The 23,141-nt window shown below is 46.7% G+C and overlaps 2 protein-coding genes across 2 annotated transcripts in view; one reads left to right on the plus strand and one right to left on the minus strand.

The window, feature by feature from the left end:
• CYB561D1 (cytochrome b561 family member D1) overlaps nucleotides 1-23,141 on the plus strand; it is a 433,261-nt gene that overhangs the window by 326,692 nt on the left and 83,428 nt on the right. The window lies entirely within an intron of this gene.
• On the minus strand, nucleotides 4,918-22,853 carry PSMA5 (proteasome 20S subunit alpha 5). Its single transcript, XM_073320362.1, has 9 exons — nucleotides 22,674-22,853; nucleotides 19,547-19,613; nucleotides 16,045-16,171; nucleotides 14,560-14,627; nucleotides 13,397-13,504; nucleotides 13,234-13,292; nucleotides 12,149-12,251; nucleotides 10,308-10,394; nucleotides 4,918-5,208 (listed from the first exon to the last, which is right to left on the minus strand). Exons 1-9 carry the CDS (start codon nucleotides 22,700-22,702, stop codon nucleotides 5,131-5,133), a joined length of 726 nt encoding a protein of 241 aa, XP_073176463.1. The 5' UTR covers nucleotides 22,703-22,853; the 3' UTR covers nucleotides 4,918-5,130.

Here is a 23,141-nt window from a genome sequence, read left to right on the forward strand (position 1 = left end):
AGGAAAGCAGACTTCGACTCCCTCAGGGAACGGATGGCCAGGATCCCCTGGGGGACTAACTTGAAGGGGAAAGGAGTCCAGGAGAGCTGGCTGTATTTCAAGGAATCCCTGTTGCGGTTACAGGGACAAACCATCCCGATGAGTCGAAAGAATAGTAAATATGGCAGGCGACCAACTTGGCTTAATGGTGAAATCCTAGCGGATCTTAAACATAAAAAAGAAGCTTACAAGAAGTGGAAGGTTGGACATATGACCAGGGAAGAGTATAAAAATATTGCTCGGGCATGTAGGAATGTTATCAGGAGGGCCAAATCGCACCTGGAGCTGCAGCTAGCCAGAGATGTCAAGAGTAACAAGAAGGGTTTCTTCAGGTATGTTGGCAACAAGAAGAAAGCCAAGGAATGTGTGGGCCCCTTACTGAATGAGGGAGGCAACCTAGTGACAGAGGATGTGGAAAAAGCTAATGTACTCAATGCTTTTTTTGCCTCTGTTTTCACTAACAAGGTCAGCTCTCAGACTGCTGCGCTGGGCATCACAAAATGCGGAAGAGATGGCCAGCCCTCTGTGGAGATAGAGGCGGTTAGGGACTATTTAGAAAAGCTGGACATGCACAAGTCCATGGGGCCGGACGAGTTGCATCCGAGAGTGCTGAAGGAATTGGCGGCTGTGATTGCAGAGCCACTGGCCATTATCTTTGAAAACTCGTGGCGAACCGGGGAAGTCCCGGATGACTGGAAAAAGGCTAATGTAGTGCCAATCTTTAAAAAAGGGAAGAAGGAAGATCCTGGGAACTACAGGCCAGTCAGCCTCACCTCAGTTCCTGGAAAAATCATGGAGCAGGTCCTCAAAGAATCAATCCTGAAGCACTTGCATGAGAGGAAAGTGATCAGGAACAGCCAGCATGGATTCACCAAGGGAAGGTCATGCCTGACTAATCTAATCACCTTTTATGATGAGATTACTGGTTCTGTGGATGAAGGGAAAGCAGTGGATGTATTGTTTCTTGACTTTAGCAAAGCTTTTGACACGGTCTCCCATAGTATTCTTGTCACCAAGTTAAGGAAGTATGGGCTGGATGAATGCACTATAAGGTGGGTAGAAAGCTGGCTAGATTGTCGGGCTCAACGGGTAGTGATCAATGGCTCCATGTCTAGTTGGCAGCCGGTATCAAGTGGAGTGCCCCAAGGGTCGGTCCTGGGGCCGGTTTTATTCAATATCTTCATAAATGATCTGGAGGATGGTGTGGATTGCACTCTCAGCAAATTTGCAGATGATACTAAACTGGGAGGAGTGGTAGATACGCTGGAGGGGAGGGATAGGATACAGAAGGACCTAGACAAATTGGAGGATTGGGCCAAAAGGAATCTGATGAGGTTCAATAAGGATAAGTGCAGGGTCCTGCACTTAGGACGGAAGAACCCAATGCACAGCTACAGACTAGGGACCGAATGGCTAGGCAGCAGTTCTGCGGAAAAGGACCTAGGGGTGACAGTGGACGAGAAGCTGGATATGAGTCAGCAGTGTGCCCTTGTTGCCAAGAAGGCCAATGGCATTTTGGGATGTATAAGTAGGGGCATAGCGAGCAGATCGAGGGACGTGATCGTCCCCCTCTATTCGACATTGGTGAGGCCTCATCTGGAGTACTGTGTCCAGTTTTGGGCCCCACACTTCAAGAAGGATGTGGATAAATTGGAGAGAGTCCAGCGAAGGGCAACAAAAATGATTAGGGGACTGGAACACATGAGTTATGAGGAGAGGCTGAGGGAGCTGGGATTGTTTAGCCTGCAGAAGAGAAGAATGAGGGGGGATTTGATAGCTGCTTTCAACTACCTGAAAGGGGGTTCCAAAGAGGATGGCTCTAGACTGTTCTCAATGGTAGCAGATGACAGAACGAGGAGTAATGGTCTCAAGTTGCAGTGGGGGAGGTTTAGATTGGATATTAGGAAAAACTTTTTCACTAAGAGGGTGGTGAAACACTGGAATGCGTTACCTAGGGAGGTGGTAGAATCTCCTTCCTTAGAGGTTTTTAAGGTCAGGCTTGACAAAGCCCTGGCTGGGATGATTTAACTGGGAATTGGTCCTGCTTTGAGCAGGGGGTTGGACTAGATGACCTTCTGGGGTCCCTTCCAACCCTGATATTCTATGATTCTATGATTGGCATTTGGCAGGCTCACCCACAGGCTCCTCCAGAGGAAGTATGGAGTCTGCGTCAGAACCAAGAGAATCTATCGTGCTGTTGTACGCACCCCACTACTCCATGGCTGTGACACATGGACATTGTACTGATGCCACATCAAACAAGTGGAGAGCATCCACCTTTGCTGCCTAAAATCCATCTGCAACATCAAGGAGTACAAAAGGAGTCCTGACATTTAAGTCCTTGAGAGGTGTCAAATCTCTGGCATCGAAAGCATGCTCATCCAGCTTGCTGGGTCAAGCACCTGGTCTGCATGGAGATTTCCTGTATATCAAAAGCAGTTCTCTACAGCCAACAGAGCACAGGAACCCACTCTAAGGGTTGACCTATCCTTAGATATAAAGAAACAATGAAGGCCAATCTCAAAGCATGCTAGACACTGAAATGTGGGAACTTGTTGCACTAGATAGACCTAGATGGAGAGGTCAGTGCCATGAGGCTGTGTGTCTGCTTTTGAGGAGTGGCATGAGAGATCTCTACAGGAGAAGAGAGCATGTCATAAGGCCAATGCCTCAAACTCTCCCCTCAACAACCGCTACACTCGCAAAACATGCAACCGTATTTGCAAATCCAGGATCAAACTCGCTACCCATGTGCGAAGTCATAAAACCAAATAAGCCCAGAGCCTCCATGAACAGTGGATACAGGTACAAAGCAACAAAAATTATTAGGGTTATGGAATAGCTTCCATACAAGAAGAACTTAAACTGGGACTGTTCAGGTTAGAAAAGTGATGACTAAGGAGGGATATGATAGGGGTCTATAAAATCACAACTGGTGTGAAGAAATTGCCCTGTTCCACTCATTCCCTCTGAAGCACTGGCATTGGGCACTGTCAGAAGACAGGATACTTGGCTAGATGGCCCATTGGTCTGACCTAGTATGGCTGTTTTTATAACTAACTGCTTACTTTTATGGTCCACAGACAATTGGCTGATAAAGTCCAGCCTCCCACTCTTGCTACTAGAAAGAGATGATGCTGGAATTCCTGATGCTTTCTGGATGCTTTCTGGACATTGCTTGGGGGTCCACCTTATGTGTCTGTTGCTGTTCGATTTGAAACTTTCATGCTCCCAGCAGTTGGAAGGATGAGTTTTCCCTCTGCCTAGCCTTCTGGAAGGCGAGAGAGGGCTCTGCTACTCTAACCTTACCCAGCCTCCATTATGAGATCTTCCTCCTGGCTCCAACAGCCCCCTTGCCTCCCTTTGCTGCTGCTCAGACCATTTCCAAGCAACAGCAAAGAAAACTGACCCAATTCTCTTGGTGTTTGGACTTCCACAAGGTAAGGAATAGAAACAGTGAAACTGATCCGTCTTGTCAATTTCATGCTGTGGCTTGAAAAAGCTAAAAGCAACCATGAAATTAATGCTGGAGACAGAAACAGCTTCTACTTCAGAGTCACAGTGGAAAGGTTTTTCAGAGGCATAAGAATACAAGTTTTCTGTTTCAGTCAATTTTGCAGAAATTTATGTCTTAAGTATTCCCATTTGCCAGAGCAAGTTTCCTTCTCTGCACTGCTCAGAGTCTCTCAATGCCTATATTAAAAAATGCTACCTCAGTTGCTTATTTCACAAAAAACAAAAAGTTTTAATTTCTTCATTATGAAACTGTTTAATTTTTCAAAATAGGAAGACAAGGTAAAACTACAGGTAGATCCACCCTCAACCGTATGCAAAGGTTTAAAGAGCCACCCACTCAACAGAACTGTAGTCACAGGCCTCTACTGGGAGGAACCACCACGTAGCTAAATTTCCTACATTCTGAAATAGCATTTGTAAAATAAGACCTTGATTTCACAAGGACAAACTTTTTGGGTTTGATGATTAAGGAGAGCTTCCTTTTAACAATCCAATACACATGGATATCAACCACAGTATCCAGATTGTGCAGTAGAAGTTACAGCTCCTTTGGTTAGAGAAACTAATGCTGTGTTTTATTCAACTGGGAACAAAAGTAAGACAAGTAAGGGGATAAGATTCACACTAGATAAGCAAAAAGGACACTGATCTAAATGACAGGTCACCAGAAATAAATGAAACTAGGCTGATTGTTAACAGGACAATACTGCACCCATATATCTCAAAGCAATTTCACATCTGGAAAATGAAGTCACTCTTTGAAAATTGACTATGAAAATAAAGTCACAGGCATTTGGTATGTTAAAATTCATTTCCAGTTAAGGGTATAAGTATCCTACCATGCTCTTTGGTCCTACTTTTAAGGCTCCTGTTAAGAAAATGTCAAATCCAGTTATTGATTTCACAACCTTCAACAGAAGTCAAAACTACAGGCAAGCCTTGGACATATGAAGGAGAATGGGTGAGATGAATCTGGATGAGCAGGGGCCTGGATGCACTGGATACACAAAGGGGGATTCATCTCAGGTAAGTGACATTGGATCAGATGTTTGAGTACAGATAGTATGTCATTACAGCATTCTCCACAAGAGGGAGCTTTGCCATTGGAGTTGCCAGAAAGGATCTCCCCCAGAGTGGGTGCTGGAGGTCGGGCCATGTCTGGGAACACCAGACAATGCTGTCCAGAGAAGCAGTGTGCATAGCAGTGCAGGGAGAGCAGCTTTATTAGGGATGCCTGTTTGCAGAACATATATTAGGTGCAGGGCTTTCTGTATTACCTTGCAGCAGTTTAACAGCAGAGGTCATTCTATACCTGCTCTGCATCTCCCCCCACCCCAGAACTCCATTACAAGAGAATCAAGATAAGAGTAACAAAAGGATTTATTCTCATTTCCTTACTGTAGATTGTTTATGTACAGAACCTGTAAAAAAAACCATTACAGCCTTCTACAAAGAGCAAGCACATACGCTGCTGGAAATAAAATCATGGGTACTCGAAGGAACTGAAAGAAGTCAGTTCACTTAGAACAGGGAACGAGGCTTTTGAGGGAGTCTCTCTCTCAAGCTCCTTGTTTTTCAGATATCCTTGATGACTTCTTCAAGCTCTTCTTTTGTATACATGTGAAACTTCATTCCGGGCTCCACCGTTGCAAGCTGGAAGGAGAAGAAGAAAGGGTTCAGTGTAACTATTTGCCTGCATACGTGAGGAAGTGACAGCACTGGGCATGGAACAGAGAAACTGCCAGAGATGGAGCAGCTGTTCCCTCTCAACTGCCTGATCCGCCAGCCCAGCGAGATCGTTCCAGCCTGTAACATGTTCTTTGATTCCCTAAAATAGCTGCCTGCTGCAGAAATAACTTCTAATTGACTCAATCTCCTCATAGTAGCAGCAGCTCAGGGAAACATCTACTGGGAACGCACAGGTTCAGCTGCTTCTCCCTCTGCAGGGACAGACTGGTTCGCACTAATTCTTCAACAGAAAACTTCGGGGCGGCAGGGCAAGACAAGCTGCAGTTCAGCCAGTTCCATTTCTAATCAGGCCCAGGCAAACATCTTTTGGACCACCATCTTCAGGAGGCAAGTTTAGAGAGCCAGCTTCCCTCTTCTGTAATAACCAGGGTTACAAGCCCTGTCCTGTTACACAGGCATTCTAAAAATGAGGCTATCAACAACTCAAATCATTAGGGGACAATTTGTTAATACCGAGCTTGAGTATCTTTGGGAAATTGGTAACCAAAGAGGCCATTTGCATCAAAGTCATTACTTCAAATACAGACCTGGTCAGTAGTGAACATCTGTCACTGCCCTCTATCAATCAGCTGTTTAGTGGCTCAAATGGAGATCGGAAGAGGGCCAAGGATTCAAGGGGACCTGGGCTGAGAGGAAGTTCACTCTCCCGGAAGTGACCCCAGGAGAACAGGACAGAGGCACATTATCAGGGCAGGGCATGGATCTCCTGATGCTGTTTGGATTCAGTTTCTAGGGCAGATAGCCTGGAACCTTCATGGACCAAGCACCAAAATATTAAGAAGAAATTGGAAAAGGAGCAACAGAATATTTGAAGAGCCATTTAATGGGGCTGACATGGGAAGATAGCGGTAAAGAACAGATGCAGTGGAAGCTAACAAGGGGGACTGGGGAGCACCTGTGGTTGCTACCGTATGTGGCACAGAACATTCATTCCTTGGACCGCCCTGGGATGTACTGAGTTCTGGAAGTGGGGCAGAAGTCTTCACTCTCTGGGGAATGGGGAGTATGCTACTGCCACACATCAATGGAAGAGGAAAGACTGGACACAGAAATGCAGAACAAAAAGGACCCAAGACCCACATGACCTGGAGCTTCCATTGGGCCCCATGCGGCACTGCTTTGTGGTCACCCACAGGGGAGCAAAGAATGTCAAAGATGTACAAGGTGAAGAGTATAAAAATAGGTCAAGAACTTTTAAGGCCAACATTTTCAAAATGATGAGTATTTTGAGTGTCCAACATGGGACACCTTAACCAGACCTGGCTTTCAGACGGCAGGTAGTTGGCACTTTCTGAAAGACAGCTCTGTTTACGGAGTCTCATGTCGGGCACCTAAAATCACTAACTGTTTTTGATAGTTTTGGCCTAAGATACTGGACCCACTTTGACTGGGTAGTCCTTTAAGTACAACTCTACCATGCCCCCTCCCACCCCCCAGACCACTATTCAAAGACACTAGTGAACGACAAAAATTTATCCAAACTCTAGACCAGTGGTTCGCAACCTATTTACCATTGTGGGCTGCATATGCAGCTCTCTGTGTGTTATGTGGGCCACATCCACACAATACATACACACTATCTGTATGGCCCTGAGGATGTCACATGGGCCGCAGCTGTGTGCTGATTGGGCCACAAGCAGCCGTGGACCACGTGTTGAGAACCACTGCTCTAGATTTTAAGACTTGTCTGTAAGGAAAGAGGTTAAATAAAGGGAAACAGTCACATTGAAAAAGCAAATTTTTGGAGAGACATTTCAGGTGCTGCACTGGCTCCTGAGCCCTATTGTCAAGGTATATTTTTAACTGTTCCTTTGCCACATTCTCACGTTGTTTTTCTCCACCCCACTTCCGTGAAAAAAGACACACAATGTGTTGTCAAATGTAAAAAAAAAAAAAAAAACCTAACCTTAACTCTCTCTTCGGTTTGCTTTCTAGCCTTTCAGATATAGTAACTAAGTCAAACATTCTCAACTAGAAGGGTGATTTCACTATACAGTGCCCCTTTAATCCTCAGCACACTATTCTCATACTTGCGAATACAGACTAACACGGCTGCTACTCTGAAACCTAAAAAGAAAAGGAGGACTTGTGGCACCTTAGAGACTAACCAATTTATTTGAGCATAAGCTAAATTGGTTAGTCTCTAAGGTGCCACAAGTACTCCTTTTCTTTTTGCGAATACAGACTAACACGGCTGTTACTCTGAACTCTGAAACCTGTCATTAAACCGGATAGTGATTCCTCAATGCATACAGGGCTATGCTGAAGACAGTTAAGCCGTGTTAAATGAGGACCTGAGATAAGTATACTGTACACATTACTCTGCATGGATTTCTTCACACACTGTACTATAAGTCAGTCATCCAGAGGAAAGCTTCACTGACCAAGATACTGATTTGTAAGATAGTAATAATGAGCAAACATGCTTGTAAATGTGTGGCCCCTTACTGGGCACCCCACTGTACCCTCAGGGCAGCCCTGTAAGTGGCCCCTTGCCTCAGTTTCCCTCTATTCTGCAAATAAACTCAGTACAGCCTTTGGAATACATAAGTAGCCCTTTTTGCAGTTTTAGTTTATTAGGTTTCAGAGTAACAGCCGTGTTAGTCTGTATTCGCAAAAAGAAAAGGAGTACCTGTGGCACCTTAGAGACTAACCAATTTATTTGAGCATGAGCTTTCGTGAGCTACAGCTCACTTCATCGGATGCACACCGTGGAAACTGCAGCAGACTTTATATACACACAGAGAATATGAAACAATACCTCCTCCCACCCCACTGTCCTGCTGGGAATAGCTTATCTAAAGTGAAGTCCCACTACCTACCACAAACCAAGATGCCCCCAGCACAGTCCAAATAGCACATTTGTCCCAACAGTCCAACACCAAGTTCAGCTCTGGCATTTCTCAACATGCCCCAGCTCAGCACCTCTAGCTGGGGTTTCTCTCCACCCTTGTTCCTTTTCAGATATAGTTCCAGCTCTTCCCTGGAGACATCAGCAGACTCACCCATCCGTCCTTCAGCCCTCTCTGGCTCTCCAGTTCAGAGGCATCACCCTCTGCTGCTCTCAGCCTTTAGCACTCTCTGACCAGGGGAAGTTTGTAGGTGCCCAATCGCCGACTGCTTTCTTGCCTTCTGCTTTCCCCAGCCTGATCTGGCTTCATGGGCATCTCCTCCCTGAGCTCTCAGCCCAGCTCTGCTCTTCCTCTGAGCTCCGTACTCTCAAGCCTCTGGACTCTCTCCCATTCTAAACTGTACCTCAGGATTCTGACCTCTTGTTTATAACTCCGGGAGAAGCCTCACCCTCATTACACCAAACTAGAGTACACCTGGACTGAAAAAGGAGAGCTGAGTCCAATTTTATTTAAGGGGCTGGCTACCCTGTTAAAATGCTCATGACTTAGTCCTTGCTAATTGGAACATTTCTGGGGATGGCACAAGATTGTGCTCTGAGTGTGCAAATGCAACCTGGCATGTTCTCTTCCATCTCTCCTCTCTAGGACAGCTCAGTTTGTCATCTCAGAAGGGCTCACTAACAGCATTTAATATTAGACACAAGCAGCACATCTAGCATCAGATGCCTATTGCTAGTAGCTTTTGTTGCAGTCATTAAACTTCTCTCCTATTGCTGGTACTGTTCAGGAATGGTGCTTAGGGAAGTTTACTGGACTTCAGAGCATTTATACTGGACCCAAAGTATTTCTGTGCTTTAGTAGGTTGTGCAGTACAAAAATGTAAAATCACGTCATTCTGATCATCTTGCTTGGCTTCCCCACCTACTCCCATTACAATTTCAGCAACTGATCCTTCAGACTGCCAGAGCTAAGGCACCTCACCTGCAGCTCACAACTCTGAGAAGTCAGGCCCCAGGCATCTCAGGGTGGGCAGTCAAAAACAGAGGCACCCAAAATTAGAGTGTGCGCCTATTACTTTCAGCCTGAAAGTTACTACCTAGAGACAGCAGCTGTTGAAATCACATCCGTAACTGAAGAGACAGAAGAGCAACTTAGTAGTCAGAATGACATGATTTTAAGGTTCAGTTATCTTGTAAACTGCCAGAAATAGAAACAAATGTTATACACCAGCCTTGATTAAAATAAATCTATTCACCTACCCTTTACCATGATGGACAAAAAGAGGGAAAAAATGATTTTTATTTGCCCCACAAAAAAGTGTTAGCATGTCTGAACCAAATTGCATTTAGCAAGGCTGCTGCTCATCACTGGGAAGTGGCGGTTAACACAGACTCTACATATTCATTCCCAGAGATTTGAAGTCTGGAAAAACCATCTCTTTGGTCTTATTTTTTTGCACTGATCCAAGACTAAGAATAGTAAGTCCTGAAGCTGTATAATTTTCATTCCTTGGAAGTGACAAGAAGGGATGGCAGTGGGAAACCCTAAAAAAATTACCCAGCTGGCATGACATGTCCATTCTGGCAACTCTTGAAATCTTGTGTTAGTGCTCTTAGAACGGGGCCCCCTCCTTCAAGGTTTTGGAGAGTAATACAAAGTCAAGCCTAGCCACATTCAGGGAGTGTTGCAGGATTCAGATATTTACTCAGACAAGCATTCTCCAATTAGCAGGGCAGAAGAGCCCAGCAATACTTTCCCAAGAGCCCAAATCAAGATTAAGGATTTCATTCTTACTTCAGGTATGCCACATGGAGTTATGTGGCAACACACTGATATTATGGCAATGAGCACATTAGAAATGTATAGATGTTGACAAAACAACAGACAAGAATCACCACCTCAGGAAGAGATTGAAGGCTTAAGAATTGCAGATTGGCCCTTGTTTTAAAGTCCCCTCATCCCAGTCATTGCTATTTTGACAAATATCTAAAACCAACCCTGACCTAGTATCAGTTGAGACACCCTAAGGAGATACTTGCTGTGCAGCCACAGAAACTTGGACCAGGGAAGCAGGACAGATTTTTCTTGTAGTCCAAATGCTGCCAACTCCTACAGCATTTGTACAAGGAAGAACAGGGCAGCAGCACATACCTCAATGTTAGTTGCATTCAGTTTCTCCTCCATAACTTGCTTTAGGATGATGAGGGATGACTTGATCGCTTCTTTCAGTGTCATTGACTGTTAAATAAAACAAGCCAAAAAAAAGTTAGCCACTCAGCTTCATTGTTTAGCTTCTCACACACACCTCCCTAAACAGTCCTCTGAAAAAGAAAATCACATCCTCTCCAAAAGTCGTGTCCTCCCTCTGTCCTGCTCCAAAATATCATATCAAGCTATCAGTGGCAGCAAATCAAAATGTCACCAAATTATATATATTACCAACACTGCACTAGTCAGGAATGTAGTTCAGGTAAGGCAATAACTAAATTGCTGGATACATTGTTTTCCTTTTTGTGTGTAATACTGCAGATCTCCCCTTCTCTATGTTATCATTTTACAAAACTCAAATCAGATCTCCATCACAAAAAAAACATGACACTAATCAGGTCTCATTTATTACATCTAAATTCAGCTGCTTGGTCACCTCAACAAGGCTGTCTTAGGAAGTCCCCACCCAACACCGTCTTTCTAGTTATAAATCAGCAGGGTTCCTGTTTCTCACTGAATATTATTTAACAATTCTGAAAAATTGGCCTCCGTATTCAGAGAGCTCTTCATGCTCTAACCTGTGAGGCCCCCCATGAGCCAATGTCCAGAGCCAATGATCTATGCGATACCCAAGAACGGATGACTAGCGGTTATCAGTTGTTGGCTGTGTGCGTGTTGTACTGTACTGGCTCCGACCAGATCGATCCAAGTCTGCTGTTTGGATTAAATGCCCAAGGAAACCACAGACTCGGTTCAGTGGCACAGGGGTTCAGACAGGTGTATTGTTTACGAAGCACAGTCCTAGCGCCTGGTAGACTCTATGGCAGCGTTTCTCAGACGCTGCCACCAGCAGATTTTTCTTCGGCCACAAAAGCCTCCAAAGCAGGTGGAGAATGGGGGAGCAAAGCAGTGGCCTCTAACTGCAGCACCCAGCTGTTGCTCCTGAATAGCTGTTACCAAGAGCAGCGAGATGCACTGGCTTGGTGTTTGTGCTGGTGCCGCCAGAAGGGATCTGCACCCTGCAGCCTCCTCAGGGGATCCGGGCAGCGCCTCTGAGACATGAGGGGCTGATGTGCATGGCACTGGAGGTGGCTGCAGCGTTCAGTTGCTGGTGTGCTCCCCTGGGCAGCTCCCCTGCTCCTGCCCGGGCAAGGCAAAGGGAGCCTGGGACTCCACATGCGGCTGGTGAGTTCCTGACCCACCAACTTGATGCCGGCTCTCACTGAAGGGCTGCGGGAGGCAGGGACAGAGAGCCCGGTTTTTCAGAGCGGCCACCAGCAAGAGTTGGTGGCCACGCTCTGAGGCCACCAAAATATTTGTTGTAAGAACCCCTGTTCTATGGAGACACTTAACACATGTATACCTATTACAACGGACACAGCTCAGCGAGCAGGCATGACCTTCTGCTCCCCTCTAGCCCAGACAGAGGCACCCCCTCAGCAATCCCTCTTTTATACACCTATACAAACAAGTTATATATTGCCTCTCTGACGTGGTTAGTTACCACCCTTTAAACGTGTACCTGTTGGTTCGATCAAAACATCTCTATCCATCATGCTGTCAACCTGAAATTATCTTTAGGAGGGGTCAGCGTGTCCCTGTATCATCTTGGGGAGTGTATTTATACCATAACATGGTATCGGAGTGCTCTGGTACTACCCTTCTGGATTTAGCCCCTGTATCTAGTTTCCCCACCCATGAAGTGGGAGTAATACCTACTTCCCAGGGCACTGCAGACATCAGCTAGCTAATCAGTGGGTGTAATTCTGAACTCATTCCGTTACCTTGTGATAAACCTCTTGCAGGGAGCTCTGTGCACCTTCCGAGGCAGACCCAATTGCTTTGGCATCGCACTGCACAAATGTCCCAGAAGGGTCCATGTGAAACCTGCCAGGAATACAGGTAAGAGAGTCTTATGCCACTGCATTGCAAGGGGTTCCCCAGAAGATTCACAATAATGAAACATTCTCTGCAGAGCCCAATTTACAGCTGGAAGTTAAGGACTCATCGGGTGACATTTAGAGAGCAGCAGCTTGCCTGACATCCTGAGGCAGAGGCTCAGGGTACATGCTATGTGGCTAAAGCCAGCATCATCCTGTATGGCAGATTTGAGGGGCTGCTGAGACAAGATACACCAGCAGCAGGTAACTCCTGCTGGCATCTGGAGGACAAGACAAAATTCAGACCAAGATTCCAAAGGGGCTGAAGGGTCAAGAAATGCCCTGAAGCAAGTGCCAAACCCAACAGACAACCAGGGTATCCAAATTAGAATTAGAGTTGCACCCCTTTCTGTCACTATCGCTCACAACCCTAGCAGAAGCATTTCACATTAACAGGATCTTTCATTATTCTGACAGGGACCGAGGCCATGGTTACCCAGAAAGACAGACCTTCAGCTCCAGATTCTTTTCACTGTGCTGTTCCTCCCACTGCATTCATGGAACTTCCACCCCCCACCCCCACCACTCCAGGAAGGTCTGGATCTTGGAAGCACATTGAGTTTCTGGTTACAAGTGCTCCCACCCCCTCCCTAAGGAATGATATAGCAGGCTCCAGATATTATGTTACAAGTGGTTCTGCTAGTCCTTTGGGGAAGGGTAAGAAAGATCTTCCCCCCTCACTTTATTCTCAACTTTTTTTTAAATCAAACTTAAAATCAGGGTTTACTGCAAGCATCATATTCTGTTCCACAATGAACAGGCAACCACTGCAGCTTGTTGCATCCCAGGCACATACTGAGATAAGCCCAAGATGTTGATTTCTACGCAATTCCCTATTTCTTGTCTAATCAGACTATCTCGTGGTGCTTCAGGTAGAAGCCCCGCCTCTTCCCAAGAAGAGCATGAACCAGTGAGAGAACTGAACTTACAGTTGGGGTCCTTTTTCATCGACTCCTCCGAACAGCAGCGCTACACCAAATGGACGAGACTGTAACAAAACCACAGGAGGGTTGAGAGAGACCAGGACTGTTAAGGCAAAGGAAATCCAATGGTTTTACAATCAGAAAATGTCCTGTGCCAGCACCTACTCACCATAGCACCAGGATCAGCATCCTCCTCTCCAAACTGCAGGGCTAGGTTGGATACGGCCTGTGTCACGCTCTCTACTGTCATGATTTCATTGTATGTAAACCAGTGATTCTAGGAGAAGGTAATACAAGGGCTTGACCCATCTGTCCCTTTCCAAAAGCCAGTTCTTGCGCATGATCCTCAATAGGACACATGCAAAAGCCAATGCTCTGATGGAATAAAAGGGTCTCAAAGGTAATGGGCCTGCCATGTAGCCTTGTGATGGTGCTCTGCATTGCCATGCGGGAGACTCATAAGAATGGCCATACTGGGTCAGACCAAAGGTCCATATAGCCCAATACCCTGTCTTCTGACAGTGGCCAATGCCAGGTGCCCCACAGGGAACAAACAGAACAGCTAATCATCAAGTGATCCATCCCTTGTCACCCATTCCCAGCTTCTGGACTCCAGTTCCATTCCCTGACCTGGCAGGAGCTTGGGGCATTACAAGGGCAGTACATTCAATCACAAGATGGAGATAATGCAAGGAACGCTCTGTATTGCTCAGAAGTGACATCCCAAGCTAAAGGACGTGTGTCTGTGACATGGGCCTCTCAGAAGAGGAGTATCTTCATGGCCTGGTTTGGGATGGGAAAAAACGAGTAATTTGGAAATTATACAAATTCACAAGGGCTTCTTTCAGAAGTAGTGGATCGGTCCCTTTACTAGTTTGCTGCTCCCTTAGGGACACCTGATACCCTGGGACACTACCAGGGTGATTGCAAAGTCAGTACATCTTAGAACTACACTCAGCTGAAAGGAGAGAAGGATTTCACGTTACTCTAAAAGAAGGGGAGGAACAGTGCTGATGTGTCTTTATCCACCCATACCAGCTCCGAGTCCCCCAGGAAAAGCTCCTCTACAACAGAATTTAATGCAGTTCCTTCTTCATACCAAGCTCTCACTACTAAAAAGACCAAAACAAACAACAAGTGTGAGTGAGAGTCAGTTCTGCCAAACACCTGTGAAATTTCAGCTGCTGGGCTTGGCTCCGAGTTTCTCCTCCTGCTCTGCATTGTTTGCCTTTGCTACCCAGGTCTGCAAGTGCCAGGACCATCCAATTGGCCAGAAAAATAATCTATTCTCAGAATCAGGTTGTTGTTTTGAGATACTAGAGGAAGCTTTACCTGTGTCTCCACTCTTGCTTTATCAATTAAAGTCTTTGCATCAGCTATTAATCCGCTCATGGCACAGCCTGAAACAAAGGGGAGAGAGTGTGACAAATAAGTTCATTTATTAAGTTATCTACCACTTTTGTCCCCAAAATGCCCAAAGCACTTTACTAGTGACATAAGTACTCCTTCACCCACTGGGCCAAATGTGGCTCCTGTGTAACAGCATTCAGTAACGCTATACAATAGTTTAGGTCAGAAAGTGAAGAACACTGGATGCAAATGGAATTGCCAGATAGGTAATATTCTACTGCTCAGCTAGATGGCTAAAGCTATGGCTTATCAGGGCTGATGCCTGGCATTCCGATATACAGAGCTACGCAAAAAACCACTACTGCAGCGAATGGACAAAGGAACCGAATCTGAAACCTTGGAAGAGAATCCAAGGCACTAGCCAAACCTGCTGGAAAGAATAAAGTCATCCTCCCCCGAAAAGGGGGCTGGCTGCTTCTCTGTTAGCTGGCAGTGGCACAGTAAGAGGTCTGAGACAGCAATCAGGCTCCACAGGGAGCCACTCACCAGCTTCCTGAACATAGGTGGCATAATGTAAGGGTGAATTAATTAGTGGCTGGGTAGCACAAGGCAGCCAGAATTTAGGCTGGGAACTTACTAAATGTGTGAGAGTGAAGGGCTGCGGTGGGAGGACCTGTGGGGCTATTGACCAAAAATCTAAGTATTGGAAAAGTCACCTTTCTGCCTGATAGCGTTTGATATGCACACAGAATGCCACAAAGTTGCACGTTTGTAGCTGGTTGAAATAAGCGGCTATAAATAAATTGATCCGTTCAACCTGTTATACCACATGGCGTCTGGTAGCTGTGGAAAGGGCTGTATTGTAAGAAAGCAGAGGAGAAAGGTTTTTTCTGGGAATCTAGCCTGTCTCTTCATGAGCAGCACAGCCCACACCAATTCTTATCACTTACAAGAGTAGTGTTTTGGAGAGCTCTAATTTTTTTAAGCAGACATATTTTAAGCTGGCCCAATCAATCTTCCTTGGGCCCCCTGCAGCTGCAGTAAGCTGCCTTGAGCACAGAGGAACAGTCTAACATTAGTGATCCAACCAGTGAGCTCCCAGCACAGACACTGGCCTGGGATCAAACCTTTACATTGCAATAATTCCCTACCCTCCCAGATCTAAATTTGGGGATGAGTTTTCATTAGGGAGGTCAAAGAGGAAGAGCATTTCAGCTGCTGCTTCCTGCTCCTGCAACTATGTCCTGCTGGCCTGGAGCCTGGAAAACCAGTAACCAGTATTTGCTGGGAGTTGCTTGTTCATTCCCACCCAAGAAAGCCACGTGAGGGCCTCAGATGACTTCAGAAACCATGTTTCAAGACAAGTCTCTCATGAAACTCTTCTGGAGAAGCTTTTATTACACGTCCAGGGCTGGAAGGATGACACAGGCCTTACCATGAGAAGGAACAAACCTGCATTACTCTTACCTATATGAGAATCTATTTCTACAATTTTTTCAATACTGCTGGGTTCCATAAGTGAGGAGGTGATTCTCTTCTCCACTGCCAGGCAAACACCTTCTGATGTCTGAATCCCAATGGCTGTGGAGCCAAGCTAAGAACACACACACAGTTACCACCATCACACGTAATCTACAACAGCATTAGGGTGCCTACACTTTGGTATCTAATCTACACAAAATGAGGATGCTCATCTTGACCTACATCATTTGTAGTATCTCTACCCCCCCCGCCGAATGATGCCATTACTGTACTACAACATCAGTAGCAGAAACAGATTCTGCATATACTAATGCAGGGGTTCTCAAACAGTGGGTCAGGACCCCAAAGTGGGTTGTGACCCCATTTTAATGGGATCACCAGGGCTGGCGTTATACTTGCTGGAGCTGAAGCCAAAGCCCGAGGGCTTCAGCCTTGGGTAGCAGGGCTCAGGCTTCGGCTTCAGCCCTGAGCGACAGAGGTCAGGTTACAGGCCCCCTGACCGGGGTAGGGCTCGGGCTTTGCTGTCCTCGCCCAGCTGGGGTAGCAGGGCTCAGGTTTCAGTCCCCCCTCCTGAGGTCATGTAGTAATTTTTGATGTCAGAAGTGAGTTGTGGTGCTATAAAGTTTGAGAACCGCTGCACTAATGTATCTACAGTTATGTACCTTCACAACAAATACAGGATAACGCACAGTGAGAGCTAAACTAAGAGGGCATAATTTGATCTGGGAACTGAAGTTAAGCTGCTCAGGACGTGCAGTTTGAAAGTTAATCGAGACCCAGAAACCCTCTTGCAGATTAGTAATTAATCTCTTCCCTGAGCTATACCATAATCTCACTGAATTTTTTTTTAATTTTACAGATTAAAAAGAGCTTTGTGAATTTTTTTTTGCAGAACAAAATTAAAGTCAGATGCATTGATTTCCATGGATATAAAATGGGATATAACGAATATTTGCAGATTAATTTTATTAGTTTAGTCACTTTTATTCTTTCCTTTGCTGTGAAATCCCTTACTATCTGCAGAATTTACTTAGGAGTCTTCACCAAGTGAAAGAGAGGTACTTTGCACTCTCACCAAATCCTGCTTTTCATGCCTTAATTACTGGATCCTCAACTCCCCTGTGAGATAATTAAGTATTACACTCCTCTGAGAGACAGGGAAATGGGCATAATGAAGTGAGGTGACTGACAAAGGCCACACAGGGCATCAGAACTGGGATTAAATCTCAGGAGTACTTGGCTATCAGTTGCCTGCTCATAACTCTAAGAGCTTGCCTACACAAGGAAGTTTACTTGTATAACTATATCAGTAAATTTCCCCATATAGACAAGCCCTAAACCATGCCACTGTCAAATGCACACAGGTATTCCCTAATTTTGGAAGTTGCATCATATTCACCTGCATGTTTCTCAAAGACTGAACCACCTGGATCCCTTATTAAGTATATACCTTACTTGAACCACATTCAAAGCTTTGGCTGTAATTATGAAACAAAATATGATTGAGGTACTGCAAAGATTGCATTACCAACTGCCCCAATTTATTTCCCTGTAAACTGAAGGATCCCCCTGCACTCCCAATACATGGAATAATGTACCGAACATCTTAAAGGCAATATTTGAGCTGCATAAATCTAATTCATTTCCAGGCTTATTGATGGAACACACAATAAAGACAAGCAAGTTTATCCTATGGATTAGGTTTCAGATTTATTATATGTATTTTATGAGCAATATGAATGCATCAACACGCTGACTACTAGAATGCATTTAAGAGTTCTTGCTTCCAAAAACTTGATGAAACTGAATAGCTGCATCTTGCCTGCTCCTTGTGGCCAAAGTGTTTGAGTGGAAACTAGTAACAGAGAAGATATTCATCTACGTGGACCCTTAACGTTAATCCCTAAATAGAGGCTATCGAAGAACCTATAAAAAAAGGTTTCTTTCCTCAACGCCACTTACACTAAAACCCTCTGCATCAAATTTGGAAAGAAACTGTTGGTTTCTTCATATATTAGAAAAAATACACTTCAATTTCTCAATTAATTTAAAACCCATCTTGTGCATGAGCAATGAGACAACTGCATTATTTGCAATAGAAAGAACATTCAACCATTATAAACAGGCACTCACAAACCCCAGGTTTCTTTGGCAATTAGCCAAGAAAATAAAGGTCATCTAGTTAACACAGAATAGAGTACAGTTACAATCTGGTAATCTTTGAGAGAGGTGGTATGTGGAAACTACACATCCCAGAATGCAATGCTCCATTAGCCCAAAAAGGTTCAGGGCATCAAGTGAATATTTTTAATTGAAGCTGTAGGGAGGCATTTAAGGAGGTAGAACATAATTACTCAAATAAGAATTTGGTGTACATGTTGGAGCGAACACCAAGTCTCAAAAATGCCATGGGATCTTTAATAATCTCAAGTGTCCAGGACACCCCCCACACAGTTCTAACTACATTTGGCAGTATGTTAGCATTCAGTAGTTTCCCCAAGCTTTTGCTGAGTGTGTAGTTTTGGGGAAGAGGTCTTTCCCCTTCCCCCACTCTAGGCTGTGGTGTTCTTAAGTGTTAACTGACATTCAATTCAATTGATTATACAATGGATTTTGCTTATTAGCAACCTCTTAGTTCCCAGTAAAAATTGCTGCTACCCAGAAGTTGCCAATAAGCAGAAGGCTGGTTTTGCGGGGCTGCAGCCAGGGAACAAGCACTAGACAGCCCGAACCCCCGGTGTCAGGACAGAACGCAGCCAGGAAAGCAGAGGGAGAGGTACTGTGCAGCCTTGTGTGGCCTCAGAACCTACACACTCCATGGAAAGCCCCAGCATCTGGGCTGAAGTCTCCCTACTGCTGCGCAGCCCACAGCCTCCCCTCCCAGCCCATAGTGCCAGGACTCTGGTAGGGGATCCCCCATTAGGCTGGGACGTGGGCACCCCAGGCCACTATGAATGTGGATGGCAGTTCCTGGTCACGGGCAGGTTGGTGGGGCTGCAGCCAGAGAAGGAAGCACTGGGACCTGCCGAACCAAGGTACTAGTGCTAGGGCGGCACACAGCATACAGACGTACTGTGCAGCCTCAAACGCTTCCTTTCCTTTCTGTAGCCCTGCAAACCTGCCTGCAGCTGAGGTCTTTCCTCCAGAAAAAGTTGTTAATAAGCGGCATGCCTGTTGCCAGCATCCGAAGCCCACGATGGAACAGGATTGGCTCTCAACTGCAAGATGTCATCAGGATTACTATTAACCAGCATCACTGTATGAACACAAGAGCTCCACCAGGCAGGGTGTGTGTGTGTAAAAAAAGGGAACAATAAATGATAGAGCACTGGTTCAGTCCTCACTTCAAATGAAGAGTCAACTACTGAAATGAACAACAGGACTTTTGTTAAGAGCTCTCCCGTCCTTAGTGACTAAGCCCAATCACAATTGGGAGCGTTTGGGCTACAGATAGCAACGTATCAACAATGGCTGAGGTTTGCAATACCTTGATAGCCTCGATGGCATATTCCACCTGGAACAACCGCCCCTCTGGAGAAAAGGTATTCACACCCCTGCAATGAAAAAAATCAGAGCTAGAGAAAAGGCCAAAAACTTAAGGACAAACATCAGAGAAAATAGTTCTTGGTTCTATTCTGCAGAGGGACCTAATGGCACCAAGTCAAGTCAGCTGGTAATGCAGAACGACGGCATTTTAGTCAGTGGCTGGATATGTTTATAGATGTTCCTCATCCAGCAGCATGACACCTGTATATTCAGAAAGCGAACACCAACATGGCAGATATTGACTAGAGGGATGTAGACCCATGAGTTTTAAAAAGAGGAAGGAGTGAAAGAGCAGCAGGGACTGGACAAAGAAGCAGAAGATGCCCTAGAACTCCAGTGGGTCCAATTATAAATGTGGGGAGAAATGCTCCAAAGGATCTTCCACAAGCAGATACCAGAACGGCCACTGGACTCTAAACAGTGTATGCTCCTATTGGCTCAGGAAGGCTATTGCCTTGCTTATATTTAGCAAGAGTTTTTCCCACCTACATAGCTACCACCTCTTGCAGAGGCAGGAGTTATTAACCTGACAGGAGAGCTCTCTCCCGTTGGCTTAGAGCAGTGGTTTTCAAACTTTTTCCTCATGACCCAGTGGAAGAAAATTGTTAATGCCAGTGACCCAAAACAATTATTTTTTTTTACTAGAGTTTTCATAAAATCATAATATTGCAATACATTCCAGATTAACCCCCTTTACATAACACTAGACACTACCCTTAGTAAGCCTACGGTAAGGAGTGTGGGAGGTGGCCCAGGGTGGGGCAGAGGGTGGGGTGTGGGCTCTAGGGTGGATCTGGGGATGAGGGTTCAGGATGCAGGATGGAGCTCAGGGCTGGGGCAGAGGATTGGGATATGGGGGGAGGGATGAGGGTTCTAGCTGGGGCCAGGGATTTGGGGTGCACCAGGCAGGCCCAGCCCTCCCCCCCGCCCCCAGCAGCTAGCTCTGGGAGAGGGACCTGCCTCTCTCTCCCTTTGCCGGCTGCCAGCACCAAGCACACGCCTCTCTTCCCTCTGCACGGAGCTCCAGGGAAAGGGTCCCTCTCTCCAGGCCGGCAGCAACAAGCTCCGGGGGAGAGGCTCACAGCAGCCCTCTAAGCCCCAACTTGCTACCCTCCCCAGTTCCCATCCACCCCCTACCTCTCTCCTCTCCAGTTCCCTGCTGTGCAGCCCTATAGAGCTGCTGCACAGCAATGATAGTTATAATTTGAATCAGCAAAGCGACCCAATGCCGGACATTCCGCGACCCAGTAATGGGTTGCGACCTGTACTTTGAAAAACTGCGGCCTAGAGCGCTACAGTGGTGCAGAAAAGGTACTCCTTTTCTTCTTGCAGATACAGACTAACACAGCTGCTACTCTGAAACCTGTCAGAGTGTAAGGGTGCATATGCAAATTCACATTTGCCACATCCACGCGAATAGCTTAGCTCATGATTACATAGTGACCCAAACTTTCTGAGAGAGTAGTTTTTGTTTATTTGCTTTGATGGCAGTTTTATAACCATGCAAAACATAGTGTTCGGTCCAACTAAAAATGGAACCAAAAGCCTGAAAACTCAGTCACTCTGTGACTAACCCAGCCTGCTTCTTAGGCCCTGCCTACACTATAGTTCTGAAAAAAGAAAAGGAGTACTTGTGGCACCTTAGAGACTAACCAATTTATTTGAGCATGAGCTTTCGTGAGCTACAGCTCACTTCATCGGATGCATACTGTGAAAATTTTCCACATACTTTCCACGTATGCATCCGATGAAGTGAGCTGTAGCTCACGAAAGCTTATGCTCAAATAAATTGGTTAGTCTCTAAGGTGCCACAAGTCCTCCTTTTCTTTTTGCGAATACAGACTAACACGGCTGTTACTCTGAAACCTATAGTTCTGAAGTTGCAAGCCAGACAGTAGGAGGTCTAACATGAGTAGGTAGGCCTCATGTACTTGGGTCAGGGAAACTATATTAACACTTTGTTAACAACCATCGTATTTAAAGCAGATTGAGCTATGGCATAGACAGGGCCCAAGTGTTTGGAAACAGCAGTTAAATTACAATAAAAAGGCACAATATGTGGAATTAGGGACAAGGCTACAACTACTCTACAATTATCTGTCTCCAATAAGCCTCTTTCTTGTAATGAAGTCTATGGCCACCTGTAATTGTAATGTGGACAGAGCCAAAATGGCTTTGCTAACTTGGACTCTACTTGGTTACTGCTGCTTTACGTCTGACTTTTAGCCATACTGCAGCACTATTGGTATTTAATCTCAAGAGACTTCAGGGAGAGTTGGGTGCCACGAGTGGAAAAGGAGGATGCTGTAGTGGGATAATCTGATGGTGTTCCTTTGAGCGCGACATCAAGGGCACATCTTTACTTTAGCACTTTAATGTGGCTTGGGTAGTCACAGCACAGTGCTGGGAAAGAGCTCTCCCAGCGCTATAAAAAAGCCACCCCCACGAGGGGAATAGCTCCCAGGGCGGGTGCACTGTCTACACTGGCACTTTACAGCGCTGCACCTTGCTGTGCTCAGGGGGGCGTAAAGTGCCACTGCAGACAAGCCCCAAGTTTCCTACTTCAGAGACATTAAGGCTGGGTGGCTAAAGCATCCTTTCCCATTGCCCAGGGCCCCCAAATGCTGGCCACCTCCAGCGTGCTGTCAATCAGGCCCCAGAGTGATGACACAGCGGGGTCTGTCCTCCCCCACTAAGGACCCCGGCTCAGGGCCAGGAGCAAGGGAAGGAGCCCGACCCTGGGGACTCACTGGGAGCATCGCCCCCACGGACACCGCCAGGGAGCAGCCCAAGGGAGGACCCGGAAGGGGGGATCCCCGCCGAGAGGCAGCGGGAGGCTGGGCGCGGGCAGAGAGAAGGGAGCGGGGAGGCTCAGGGGGCAGAGCTCCCCGCGCGGAGGGGCGGGCGCTGAGCGGGGACCCCCCGCAGTGCGGGGACCCCCGGCGCGGCTGAGAGGGCTCGGCGGGAGGGGTCGCGGAGGCTGGGCCGGCCCCAGGCCCCGGCCGGGCTCCATGACGAGGCAGATGCTGGGGCTGGGCCCGCGCCGGGGCGGGCCCGCCCTCGCTCACCTGTCGTACTCGGAGCGGGTGAGGAACATGGCGGCGACGGGCGCGAGGCGGAAGGCCGGTGCGTGCGGGGCAGGGAAACGCCGAGTCCGGGTCCAAGTCCCACGCCAGGCCCGAAACCTCCAGCGAGCGGCCCTGTCAGCAACCGGCTCCGCACTGCGCCTGCGCGGCCCTGCCCCCACCGCTACCCAATTGGCGAAGCACCCTGAGACGTCACCATGCCCTCGCCAATAGGCACCCGAGGCGGGATCCCGTCTTACTTCTCTGCGATTGGTCAAGAGCTCCCTTGCCAAGCCTTGATTGGCTGCTGGTTGCCAGGGTCTAAGGAGTATGCGGATCCCGCCCCACTCTTCAATCCTTGCGATGGGTGAAGAACCCAGACGGTAATGAGGGGGGAGGGGCATCAGGTGTTAGGAGCGGGCAGGCACAGGCCGCGCGGGGGAGGGGCCGGGCCCACCGGGGAAGGGAAGG

Source organism: Lepidochelys kempii, chromosome 21 (assembly GCF_965140285.1).
Source record: "Lepidochelys kempii isolate rLepKem1 chromosome 21, rLepKem1.hap1, whole genome shotgun sequence".
Lineage (NCBI taxonomy): Eukaryota > Metazoa > Chordata > Testudines > Cheloniidae > Lepidochelys > Lepidochelys kempii.